Below are 12,536 nucleotides of genomic sequence, written 5' to 3'. Positions count from 1 at the left end.
TTTTTTCCGAGACAGGGTTTCTCTGTAGCTTTTGGTTCCTGTCCTGGAACTAGCTGGAACTAGACCAGGCTGGCCTCGAACTCACAGAGATCCGCCTGCCTCTGCCTCCCAAGTGCTGGGATTAAAGGCATGTGCCACCACGGCCCTTTTTTGGTTTTTTGGAGACCGGGTTTCTCTGAAGCTTTGGAGCCTGTCCTAGAAATAGCTCTTGTAGACCAGGCTGGCCTCGAACTCACCGAGATCCGCCTGCCTCTGCCTCCGCCTCCTGAGTGCTGGGATTAAAGGCATGCGCCACCACCGCCCGGCCTAGAGTTTATATTCTTAAGAATATTATTGACATTATAGTCATGAAGTACCCCATTGTTAAATCATAGGTACGAGGATGTGAGAATATATGTTTGCTATGTCCTAGGTTCAAATCTCAGCACTGCATACAATTGTTTGCACAGAACCATGGTGGTCTTAACTAGGTAGAATGGAATTCATGTTTTAATAATTATCATAGCTGCCAAAGCTTTAGCCTTTCTTTTGTAGGCCAAAAATTTCTCAGTAATAGCTCTATTCATGCTTGGAGCCAAACTTTGTTGGAGAGGGGCTGCTCTGTGCTTGGCAAGATGCTTAGTAGCATTTCTGGCCTCTAACCACTAGATGCAGTATCTCTTCACTAACTAGAACAGTGTCTTGGGAACAGAGAGACAGTCTCTAAACATCTGCTGAGTAAATGGAGTGACTGCTATTTAATGTCGTCCTTCAGAACTGTGTTCATGGTCTCCTAATTACTATGATGAAATTGGGTCTTGGATTCAGGCACGTCTACTCTTACTTATTGTTGGATGTATGTTTGGTATGGATGTATATGTGATGGGGATACGCACATGTAGAAGTCAGAGGACAGCTTCGGAGAGTCAGTTCTCTTCCATTCTTATATGGATTTCTGTGACTGAACTCAAGTTGGCAGGCTTGTTTAGTAAGTAAGCTGAGCCATCTTACTAAGAGTTAAGAGTCCTTCTTGCCAGAGAACCTAAGTTAAATAAACAAAAATTGTTTATTCTGAAATACTCTTTGTAATCAAGACTGGCTTTAAATTTCTGATTCCCCCATTTCTTCCTAGTGGATGTTGGGATTACAAGCATGATGCCTGGTGCGTACTGATTTTCAAATATCAACCGATTCTAACACAGATCACTGGTATAGCTAGCCAGATTTACAGGACAGTAATGAGACAGGGACGAGTAACAAAGTTCATGTGCACTAGAATTATTGTGGAACCAAAGAACAGTTGCACAGGGCTACTTAAGGTGGAATGAGGAATTGGTAGCATGCTTCCTAGGAACTGGGCTGTTTGCCCATTTGCTTAGAAGTTAACTCTGTCCTGGCTGGAATCTGTTACAGGCTCCATTTGAGGACACTGCAGAGAGGGTGAAAGTTTACCTTCGAATCAGACCCTTTTTAACTTGTGAGTTGGACCGACAAGAAGATCAGGTGAGGATACGTAGAAATGGTGTAGTACAGAAGAGGCTCACTAGGAACAATTCTTTCCTGTGCTGACCTCTGCTTTCTGCCTTCTCAGGGCTGTGTCCGTATTGAGAATTCAGAAACTCTTATGCTACAAGCACCCAAAGACTCCTTTGCCTTGAAGAGCAATGAGAGGGGAATTGGTCAGGCCACCCACAAATTCACCTTTTCCCAGGTATGCAATACTGGTGTATGAACTAGACCCAACACTCGGGAAGTTTTATTTGTTCTTTAAAAGATTTCTACCCGAGTGTGAGTTCTCTATATGTGTATCTATTAATTCTGGGACCCTTGCTATGTGCTAATCCGTGTGTCAGGTGCTCTACGTACATTCATTCCTGCTGATACTGTCATCACCTCTTCCCTGATAAGCATACTGTGGCTCATAGTACAGTGAAGGTAATTTTGCTGACGCCATAGAGCTAGTAAGTGGGAAGACAGCGCTGGGATCCAGATCCAGCCACCTCAAACCCATGCTTACAACCAATGATATTCCCCTTGTGTGCAGTGTCACAATAGCATTAAGTATTTAACATGGAAAAAGGGGACTAGCAGAGTGTGGCTGAGTCTTCGGCATTTAGGAACAGCTGGAGTTCAGCAGGAAAACCTAGCTGAGTGGTCCCCAGGAAGGAATACACCTACCAGTCCTGCACAGGAAACAGGTAGCAGGTGAAGTATGGCAGGCCTCTGATAACAGGTCTGTTTCTAGATATTTGGGCCAGAAGTGGGCCAGGCGCCCTTCTTCAATCTGACTGTGAAGGAGATGGTAAAGGATGTACTCAAAGGGCAGAACTGGCTCATATACACATATGGAGTTACCAATTCGGGGAAGACGTACACAGTTCAAGGTAAGTAGTAAGCTTGAGCAGGGTAGTTAACCCAGGATCTAATGGTTGTCTTTACCTTTTGATGCCCTGGGTAAAAGATATTATCTCTGATATTCTTCCAGGTACTACTAAGGATGGGGGGATCTTGCCCCGGTCCCTGGCTCTCATCTTTAATAGTCTCCAAGGCCAACTTCATCCGATACCTGATCTGAAGCCCTTGCTTTCCAGTGAGGTGATCTGGCTAGACAGCAAACAGATTCGCCAGGAGGAAATAAAGAAGCAATCCTTACTAACTGGAGGCCTTCAAGAGGTAGAGTAGTAAGAAAGCTGGGATAAAGGGTAGAGTTCAGGAAAGATTAGTGCTTATCTTCTCTTTGCTCCTTCAGGAGGAGCTGTCCACCTCCTTGAAGAAACGTGCCCACATTGATAGTCGGATAGGTACCAGCACCAGCTCTGACAGTGGCATTGCTGGGCTCTCTTCCACCAGTCAGCTCAGCAGCAGTAGCCAGCTGGATGGTACGTACATGTGGGCTGTGCTGGGCAATGGTGGGGACCCACTCCCTACCCCAACAGCTCTAAGGTCTGTAAGTCAGATTACAACCTGAAATCCATCTTTTGAAGTTCCTGTAGACCAAGGCAAGATGAACTGCTCCGTGATTAATGACCTACACATTGATTTTTCTCACAGTAACAAGTCATTCATGGGCACAGCCAGACACTGCCCCAGTAAGTGTCCCAGCAGACATCCGCTTCTCTGTTTGGATATCCTTCTTTGAGATCTACAATGAATTGCTTTATGACCTGTTAGAACCACCTAACCATCAGCATAAGAGACAGACACTGCGGCTGTGTGAAGATCAGAATGGCAATCCTTATGTGAAAGGTATACAAAGGTAGAGGAACCTGGTAGAAAACCTGGAGGCATGTAGGGGAAAAAGGGGGCTAAGTGTTCCCACCTCTTTCTTGGCCACAGACCTCAACTGGATCCATGTTCGCGATGTTGAGGAAGCCTGGAAACTCCTGAAAGTGGGTCGCAAGAACCAGAGCTTTGCCAGCACCCACCTGAACCACAACTCTAGTCGCAGGTGAGTTGTGAAAATTAACTCTTTGCTGTGTCTAGGAAGCATTAGCCCTCCACCTGAGCATGGGCAACATGATAGGATTTTTCTCTTCTCTTTTTCAGTCACAGCATCTTCTCCATCAGAATCTTGCATCTTCAGGGAGAAGGGGATATAGTGCCCAAGATCAGTGAGTAAGTTTTTCCACTTAGAAATTTAATCATCTTGGTCACCTGGTTGTAGGGGCGAAGGGTAGTATAATTCTCAAAGGAACTAGCTGTTCCCAGAATTATATAAGCTATGAGTTCCTTACATCAGGTCCTATACATTATTCCATCCAGATTGTCACTCTGTGATTTGGCTGGCTCAGAGCGCTGCAAGGATCAAAAGAGTGGCGAGCGGCTAAAGGAGGCAGGAAACATTAACACTTCTCTGCACACACTGGGCCGCTGTATTGCTGCCCTGCGGCAAAATCAGCAGAACCGGTAAGCTGTGGGCTAGGATGGCCTGGGGCTTGGTGATTTGGTCAGTTCTACGTCACCTGTAAGGATGGTGTTTGGAAGCCCCTTTATGTTCACAGTGCTATTTTTCTGATTCTGTGCAAGGTCAAAGCAGAACCTGATTCCTTTCCGCGACAGCAAGTTGACTCGTGTGTTCCAAGGCTTCTTCACAGGTCGAGGCCGTTCATGTATGATTGTCAATGTGAATCCCTGTGCATCAAACTATGATGAGACTCTTCACGTGGCCAAGTTCTCAGCCCTTGCCAGCCAGGTATGAAGCTATAGGCATGATGATTGTACTTAATCTGGACTGGCAACCTGAAGATAGTCCTTAGAAACTGGTAAATGAGGCTATTAAGTTTTTCTTTTCCCTCTCTAGCTTGTGCATGCCCCACCTGTGCATTTGGGGATCCCACCCCTGCATTCATTCATCAAGGAGCATAGTCTTCAGGTAGCCCCTGGCTTACAGAAAGGAGGCAAGACTGACTCAGACCTTGATGACCATCCTGAAAATGAAGCTGACATCTCTATGTATGGCAAGGAGGTGAGAATACAAGAAGGCTCTAGGATAGCAGCTTGATGGCTGCACATTTTTCCACGGGGTGCTCCAGATGGGTTCGGGCCTTTTACTGCAGAAGGATTTAAGATCTCTGACAGGTGCGTTCTTCCTAGGAGCTACTGCAGGTGGTGGAAGCCATGAAAACACTGCTTTTAAAAGAACGACAAGAAAAGCTGCAGTTAGAGATGCAGCTCCGTGAGGAAATTTGCAACGAGATGGTGGAACAGATGCAGCAGCGGGAGCAATGGTGCAGGTACTGCTGAGTGGCCCCTTCTAGTGAGTTACCTGTGAGAGGGGACAGAAGACTGGGGCACGGGGTTGTCCCTCAGTTTCACTCAGAATCCTCACTACCCTCCTGTCAGTGAGCATTTGGACAACCAAAAGGAACTACTGGAGGAAATGTATGAAGAGAAGCTGAAGATCCTCAAGGAATCATTGACAAGTTTCTACCAAGAAGAGATTCAGGTGAGTTTGCCCCATCCAGTCCCAACTGCCGTGCAGACTTCTGTCACTTGGTTGTCTGAGATGAACAAAATTTTACTTATATTTAATTATTTATTGGTTGATTGATTTTGTGGGACGGGGTTTCTCTGTGTAACAGTCTTGGCTTTCCTGGAACTCTGTGGACTAGGCTGACCTCAAACCCATCTGCCTCTGATTCCTGAGTGCTGGGATTAAAGGTGTGTGTACCTAACTAAGTTTTATAAACTCTAGTAAGAACAGGAATATAATTCATTTTTTCTTCATTTCTCTTAGTGCCTTGTAGTTATCTGAATTTAAATTCAGGGTCTAGCGTCAAGATTTATGTTCATTTATTTGGGCAGTGGTAGCATAGGCCTTTCATCCCAGTATAGCTAGGCAGATCTCGGTGAGTTTGAGGTCAGCCTGGTCTACCAAGTAAGTTCCAGGACAGAACTGTTACACAGAGAAACTCAAAAAAAAAAAAAAAAAAAAAAAGTTCATTTAATCAGGTCCTTTGGTTATTTCTCTGACCCTGGACAGAATTGTGCTGTTTCCCTCTTAGGAGCGGGATGAAAAAATTGAAGAGCTAGAAACTCTGTTGCAGGAAGCCAAACAGCAACCAGTGGCTCAAGTGTCAGGGTCTGAACTGTCCCTACGGCGGTCACAAAGGCTGGCAGCTTCTGCCTCCACTCAGCAGCTCCAGGAAGCAAAAGCTAAACTAGAAAAATGCAAAGCAGAGCTGAACTCTGCCACTGAAGGTGAGGAAAGAGCCTCACCTTGTCTGCTTGCTGCTGTTAAAGAGGTAAGCCCAAAGCTGGAAAGCCATGTATTAAATGCGTTTATATTCTGTTTCCCTCCCAGAGCCACAGAAGTTCCAGCAAATGGTGGAACCACCAGCCGTAGCCAAGCCCTTCACCATTGATGTGGATAAGAAGTTAGAGGAGGGCCAGAAGGTTTGTAACCTTTCTGTTATCAAAGGGAATTTATGTGAGACTGGGTTTTTTTTGTTTTGTTTTGTATTTGGGTTTGTATGTGTGTCCCCTGAGGAATGGCTATTTCATTCAGAAAGCCAGCTTTTGTTTTTGCTTTACATTTATTTATTTATTTGTGTGTGGTAATGTGGAAGCCACATGGGTTCCATGTGGGTTCCTGGGATTTAACATTTAACTCAGAATGTCAAGCTTGGGGGACAAGTGCCCTCACCAGCTAAGCCAGCTTACCGGCTCCCAGCCTCCTTGAGTCTGTCGTCAAATGGCTGCTGTGGTTGATTTTAGCCACACTCTGATATCTGCTCTTTCAGAATATAAGGATGCTAAGGATAGAGCTTCAGAAAATAGGACAGTCTCTCCAGTCAGCAGAAAGGGCCTGCTGTCACAGCACCGGGGCAGGAAAACTTCGCCAAGCCTTGACCAACTGCGATGACATCTTAATCAAACAGGTGAGGGCAGCCTAGACACTCCTTCCCTTCCCAGCCCCATCCAGTGTCTATGTGAGAAGGGAACTGAGAACAAAAGAGAAAGGTGTACTAGTGAAAAACTGTCATGGTGGGCCAGGGCTTCATGCACGCTACACAGGCACTCTACCACTAAGCAATGGCATTTCTAGTTGGTGTGTACTGATGCCAGAGATCTTAAAAGGCTAAACAGAAATGTTCACTTCTTAGACTCATACCTAGGGGCAGGCTGAAATGTTTTTAGAAGATGATAGGGTCTCACTGTGTAGCTCTGGCTGGGGTTAAAGGTTCAATCTCTAACTTCTATGTTACTTAGAACCAGACCCTGGCTGAGCTGCAGAATAACATGATGCTAGTGAAACTGGACCTTCAGAAAAAGACAGCCTGCATTGCTGAGCAGTATAACACTGTGCTGAAGCTCCAAGGCCAGGCTTCTGCTAAAAAGCGGTTGGGAACAAACCAGGAAAACCAGCAACCAAATCATCAACCCCCAGGAAAGAAACCATTCCTTCGAAACTTACTTCCCCGAACACCCACCTGCCAGAGCTCAACGGACAATGGCCCTTACGCGCGGATCTTGCGCTCTCGGCACTCTCCTTTGCTCAGGTCTCCTTTCAGCAAAAAGTACTAAGGTTGTGGGGATGAAGACACATGCTTGTCGCCCTAAGGTTGGTGAACTGCTCAACTTTTAAGTCTCTTATGCTCCATATATATATGTATGTATATCTCCTGAACTGTATCACGAATTATTGTATTATAATCACATATATAATCTCATTTTTCATGCACAAATATTATACTGAATAAAGACACTGTTTATGCTTTTATTTGGATTCCAAACTTAGAAAAATATAAAAAGGGGGACAGAAACTGATATAAATACCATCTGGTCCGTTGGACCCTTGGACAGGAACAGCAATGGGAACCAGCCTGAGGCGCACTACGAAATGAGTCAAATGGCAATACATATTCAAAAGGTTTTGTTTTGTTGTTTGTTTGGGTTTTTTTTCAAGACAGGTCTTACTATGTAGCTCAGACTGGCCTGGAACTTGCTGTGTAGACAGCTAATCTCAAAACATCCACCTGCCTTTGTCTTCAAAATGCTAGATTAAAGACGTGCACCATCATGCACAGCTAAAATTTCAAATGTAATAGGGGAATAAAAATACTCTGAGCACAAGAGAAGGAAGGTTACATCTTAAACACAGAATGGTCGCTAGCATCGTATAGCACAAACATCAAAGTGTATTTGAAACTACAAGAACATAAAATGATTCCCTCAACCTTGCAGACAAGGTTGAAAACAAAGTATTCTTTGGAGATAAAAGGAAAAAACAATTACATCAAGCATTAACTAAAAAATATCAGCATGGATTTTAATGTCTGAAATAAAAAAGGTACTTTCAGCCTGGTCTACAGAGTTATTCCAGGTCAAAGAGATACAGAGAATATAAAATAAAAGTAAAAAAAAAAAAAAAAAAAAGGTACTTTCAAATGTCCACAAAGTTCTCTGTAATCTGGTCTCCCTGTGTTGACTTTCATCAGGGTATAGCCAATGCTGTAGCCATCCTGGCCCTCAATATGAGCTACAGTTCATGCTCACAGACTTCCACTTGAAAGGTTTTAGAAGACTCCCTTCGAAAGCAGTCTCCCAAAGATCATATGAATAGCTACACTCTAACCCTAATCTCCGACATCAGAGACCACACTGCAAAACGAAGGTCATTCTAGCCAGGCCTCACAGCACACGCCTGTAATCCCTTCGTAGGCTACACAGAGAAACCCTGTCAACACCTGACATCACTACACCAGAAGACAAGCAGGATAGTCTTTACTCCCCCCTTTGCCTAGCCCACTCCAGCATCATTAAACCTTGTTTCTGTAGCATCACTTATGGTAAAGTGCTGTAAAAGGGATTTGTGGAGGTGAGGAGACTATGGGAGGGCCAAGACCTGCTATTCTGAATAGAAGGGAGAAGTGCTGGCTGACAGAAGACAGTCAGTACTGTCCTCCGTTGTTCCTGTCTACCTCTGAAGGTGATTCCATAGGCTGTCCCCAAGGCTGTTTCTATCTGTAAAAATGAGAAGAGTTTAGGTCCTTGGGAGAACAGACGTGGCTGCTCTTTACCGGAGGTAAGGCTTAATACTGGTCTAGCAGTGCGCTGCCTTGAGAGCTGTCAACTACGGCGTGACTGAAGACAGGTTGAGTGGAGAAACTCTGCGTGTAGGCGTGTTGTTTGCAGACAGTGAGGCAGGGAGGAAAAAGGTACCAGGCGTGTCAGTGCTCGGCGTCTCCCCTTGGTTCCGCAGCTGTAGGATCTGGCGGAGCAAGGCCTTACCTTCTTCCCGTGTCTGAAACAAAGTTACAGCTGCTTCAAAATGTGTTCGGTGCTATTCTCAAAAGTTGGTTTTGTTTTTTTTAATATTTATTTATTTATTATGTATACAATATTCTGTCTGTATGCCTGAAGGCCAGAAGAGGGCGCCAGACCTCCTTACAGATGGTTGTGAGCCACCATGTGGTTGCTGGGAATTGAACTCAGGACCTTTGGAAGAGCAGGCAATGCTCTTAACCACTGAGCCATCTCTCCAGCCCTCAAAAGTTGGTTTTTACAATACTCTTCAGAACATTCCTTTACAAATAAAAGGAGGCTTGTCCCCTTAAAAAAAAGGAAGTATGGGGGCTGGAGAGATGGCTCAGAGGTTAAGAACACTGCCTGCTCTTCCAAAGGTCCTGAGTTCAATTCCCAGCAACCACATGGTGGCTTACAACCATCTGTAATGAGGTCTAGTGCCCTCTTCTGGCCTGTAGGCATACATGGAAGCTGAACACTGTGTACATAATAAATAAATCTTTAAAAAAAAAAAAAGGAAGTATGATGTGGGAGAGTCTTCTGTTTTGTGTTGATTTCATTGGTTAAATAAAGAAACTGCCTTGGCCCTTTAATAGGACAGAAAATTAGGTAGGCGGAGTAAACAGAACAGGATGCTGGGAGGAAGGCAGTGAATTCAGTCACCATGATTCTCCTCTCTGAGACAGACGCAGGTTAAGATCTTTCCTGGAAAGCCACCTCGTGGTGCTTACAAAGATTACTAAATATGGATTAATCAAGATGTGAGAATTAGCCAGTAAGAGGCTAGAGCTAATGGGCCAAGTAGTGTTTAAAAGAATACAATTTGTGTGTTGATATTTCGAGGCATAAGCTAGCCAGGCGGCAGGAACGCAGCCCGCCACTCCTCACTACAGAAGTACTCGATGGCTGACTCCTGTAAGCTTCCTGGCACACCATGTAAAGACCACATGTTTTGGCCTGAAACTCAAACTTTTGGAATCAATACTCACATCATTGAATGCACAGCACTTCTGGGCACAAGTGGAAGCTTCATCCCACAACTTGCATTTAAAATAGTACTGGGCCAGGTAGCGGAAGGCTGTACTCTCCTCCAAGTGCTCCACTACTTCCTAGATAAGGAAAGCAAGCATGACTGAGGTGACAAGAACCCGTCAGGGACACAGCTCTCATGCTCTGACACATACCCCACACGAATAGATATCTTGGATGTATTTGATGTAACACTGGGCAGCCTGCTCTGACTCAGTCAACTGTTCATGAAGCCTACAAAAGAAATTGGGCTTTAAATAAAAGACCACAAAGCAAGTCAGATATTAAAAAGTAAAGGCATAAATAAAACCTGAAATGACATATAAACAAGTAAATTTTAACATAAATAACATGTAGAGATCCAGAATACAATCAGTGCCTATTAAGTGGTTACTATGGTGCACAGCTTCAATCCACCAGCACTAGGAAGGCAGAGACGGGGATCTCTGTGAGTTAAAGCCCAGCCTGGTCTACAAAGCAGTTCCAGGATAGCCAGGGCCACACAAAGAAACCCTATCTTAAAAAACAAAACAAAATAACAACAACAAAAAGCAGGGTGTCTACCAGTGCTACATAGTAAGTCCTTGCCTCAAAAAAAAAAAAAAAAAAAAAAAAGTTAAGGGCCAGGTGAGCTGGCTTAGCAGCTGAAGCAAAGCCTGACAATCGAGTTCAGTTCCTGGGGACCACATAATGGTTGGCGCGACCTCCACATGCACATACCACATACATATACACAAAATTTAAAAAACTTTTTAAAAAAGAGTAGTTGACTTAAACTGATAATTGGATAATATACCCTTCCAAAAATTTCCTGCTAACACTGGTACGAATGAAAGCGATAGCCAACAGCTGACTACTTCTGAGCAATTCTCCCATGCACACAGGCCCTGATGCATGCTAGGTGAGTCCTCGACCACACAATGCCACTTCTAGTTCACTCAGACCTTTTTCAGTTCATTTTTCATCTCTTGCCTAACAGGAAATCTATTCCAATTCAAGGTGAAGTGGAACTCTCTAGAGTCAAGAGGCTAAAGCCAGAATATAACTTCATGCCTAGCATGTATAAGGTCCTGGGTTCATCTACAACACAGAGAAAAGGAAAGAGCTGTGCGCAACTGCAGAACAAGTCTTTCCACACCCTGCTCCAGGCCTACACTCATGACACAACCTCAGGAGAACCAACACAAGTATCAAAGACATTCCACTCACTTTGCCAGCTTCACGAGAGCCATCTTCTCCACATCTCCCACAGCATATGCTCTCCAGTAACACTGTCGAAGAATAAACCGGTCACTTCTGACTGCTGCCCATGTGGAACAACTAATCACATAAACACTAAGGCCACGCAAGCCTTCTAGAAATGCAGGCTTACACAACACAGAGCGTTTTTCCTGTTATATAGGTCCAGGCTATACATGTAGACATCCACGCTGATAATCTCAGCCTACATTTTCTTTTATGCTACACACAGATCAGATTACGGAGGGGGGGGGGGACCCGGGGACTACTACAGCACTGTACACAGCTCAACGTCCTTCTGAACAACAGATGATTTCTGCTCAAATTCTCCAGGCTGAAATTTGAGGTACCTTTTTGGCTTCCACTAGTTGATTGAGTTTCTCATAACATTCTCCTAAGGCAACCAGCATACGAGAATCATTGGGACTATGAAAAAGGGTAACAAATAGTTAGAGCAAAGACTTTACCAAAACCTCAAGTCCTCACCTGAAAGCTTAGTCTCTACTATTTCACACTGTTCCCAGTCTATGCAAGGACTGTTCTTCAGTCAATGCTTCATTTAATAACATTACTTAGTGTTTATAATTATCCCATAAACCCACTAGTAGAGAAACTAAGTAAAAATGACCAGACCCACACCCTTTAGTTCTGAGAGAGAGATGGTATCATATCAACCCTTTCCACACTGTCAAGAAACCAACTTACCGCAGCTGGTGGGCCCGTCTATAATAATAAAGGCAATAAAATGGCATCTTAAGGATTTCATAGGTCTGTCCAAGGCCATACCAAGCTCTGTAGTCTCTCTTGTTGACCTCAATGGCATGTCTAAGAAATAGACAAAACAGACAGAAACATGGCAAAAGAATTAAGGTTAGCCACACATGGGCTTAGCAGAGGCTCCTGTTCCACTCACCCCTCCCAACCCAACTGGACACTTGCCGGTAAGCCTGGATAGCAGCAGATGTGTTTTTCATTTCCATGTACTCATGCCCCATCAACGTCCAGGCCCCGAGATACCTAGGGTTCAACTTGAGGGCTCTCTGGAAATATAAGGCTGCTTTCTCATGCTGGGAGCGTAAGCTATAATAATTGCCTGATGAAGAAAAAACAATGATTTACAGTAAACACACACACACAAGTACACATAAATAAAAATAAAGGGGCAGGAGAAATGGTTCAGTGGCTTAAGAACACTGGTTGCTCTCCCAGAGGACCTGAGTTCAATTCCCAGCACCCATGTGGCAGCTACAACTACCCGTAACTCCAGTGCCAGGGGACATGTTTGCTAAGTTCTAGCCTCCTTTTGTACCAGGCATGACAAACATACATAAAAAAGAGACAGGGTTTCTCTTTATAGCCTTGGTTGTCCTCCTGGACCTGTAGTCCAGGATGGCCTTGAACTCAGAGCTCTGTCTACCTCTGCCTCTGGGAGTGTTAGGATTAAAAGAGTACACCACCTCGCCTGGCTTGATTTTTTTCTTTTTAGATTAGTGATTCTAAACTAGATTATTTTCTTTTTCTTTTTTTTTTTTTTTTCCAAG

At 44.3% G+C, this 12,536-nt stretch overlaps 2 protein-coding genes across 3 annotated transcripts in view; one reads left to right on the top strand and one right to left on the bottom strand.

Annotated features, from left to right (window-relative positions):
• Kif20a (kinesin family member 20A) overlaps positions 1-7,857 on the top strand; it is a 9,131-nt gene extending 1,274 nt beyond the window's left edge. Inside the window, exons 2-19 of one of the 2 annotated variants that reach the window (XM_050134827.1) lie at positions 1,112-1,141; positions 1,393-1,482; positions 1,571-1,690; positions 2,225-2,363; positions 2,465-2,652; positions 2,729-2,858; positions 3,031-3,225; positions 3,316-3,427; positions 3,526-3,594; positions 3,742-3,885; positions 4,006-4,171; positions 4,280-4,444; positions 4,573-4,712; positions 4,822-4,924; positions 5,484-5,679; positions 5,783-5,874; positions 6,222-6,359; positions 6,691-7,857. In XM_050134827.1, the coding sequence (XP_049990784.1) occupies positions 1,604-1,690; positions 2,225-2,363; positions 2,465-2,652; positions 2,729-2,858; positions 3,031-3,225; positions 3,316-3,427; positions 3,526-3,594; positions 3,742-3,885; positions 4,006-4,171; positions 4,280-4,444; positions 4,573-4,712; positions 4,822-4,924; positions 5,484-5,679; positions 5,783-5,874; positions 6,222-6,359; positions 6,691-7,005 (2,379 nt within the window). In that variant the 5' untranslated portion in view covers positions 1,112-1,141; positions 1,393-1,482; positions 1,571-1,603 and the 3' untranslated portion in view covers positions 7,006-7,857. The remainder of the gene's footprint in view (positions 1-1,111; positions 1,142-1,392; positions 1,483-1,570; positions 1,691-2,224; positions 2,364-2,464; positions 2,653-2,728; positions 2,859-3,030; positions 3,226-3,315; positions 3,428-3,525; positions 3,595-3,741; positions 3,886-4,005; positions 4,172-4,279; positions 4,445-4,572; positions 4,713-4,821; positions 4,925-5,483; positions 5,680-5,782; positions 5,875-6,221; positions 6,360-6,690) is intronic. The other variant, XM_050134826.1, reaches the window with a different exon arrangement.
• Cdc23 (cell division cycle 23) overlaps positions 7,185-12,536 on the bottom strand; it is a 21,950-nt gene continuing 16,598 nt past the window's right edge. Inside the window, exons 10-16 of the mRNA XM_050134828.1 lie at positions 11,935-12,088; positions 11,701-11,820; positions 11,346-11,421; positions 10,966-11,027; positions 9,912-9,990; positions 9,717-9,836; positions 7,185-8,725 (exon numbers count right to left, since the gene is read on the bottom strand). Of these exons, the coding sequence (XP_049990785.1) occupies positions 8,555-8,725; positions 9,717-9,836; positions 9,912-9,990; positions 10,966-11,027; positions 11,346-11,421; positions 11,701-11,820; positions 11,935-12,088 (782 nt within the window). The 3' untranslated portion in view covers positions 7,185-8,554. The remainder of the gene's footprint in view (positions 8,726-9,716; positions 9,837-9,911; positions 9,991-10,965; positions 11,028-11,345; positions 11,422-11,700; positions 11,821-11,934; positions 12,089-12,536) is intronic.

The sequence above is a fragment of the Alexandromys fortis genome, unplaced genomic scaffold (genome assembly GCF_014885135.2).
Source record: "Alexandromys fortis isolate MF-2015 unplaced genomic scaffold, M_Fortis_MF-2015_v1.1 scaffold_25, whole genome shotgun sequence".
In the NCBI taxonomy this organism is placed as follows: Eukaryota; Metazoa; Chordata; class Mammalia; order Rodentia; family Cricetidae; genus Alexandromys; species Alexandromys fortis.
Note: the sequence above shows the minus strand (reverse complement) of the source record. Positions and strands in the feature narration are given on the sequence as shown.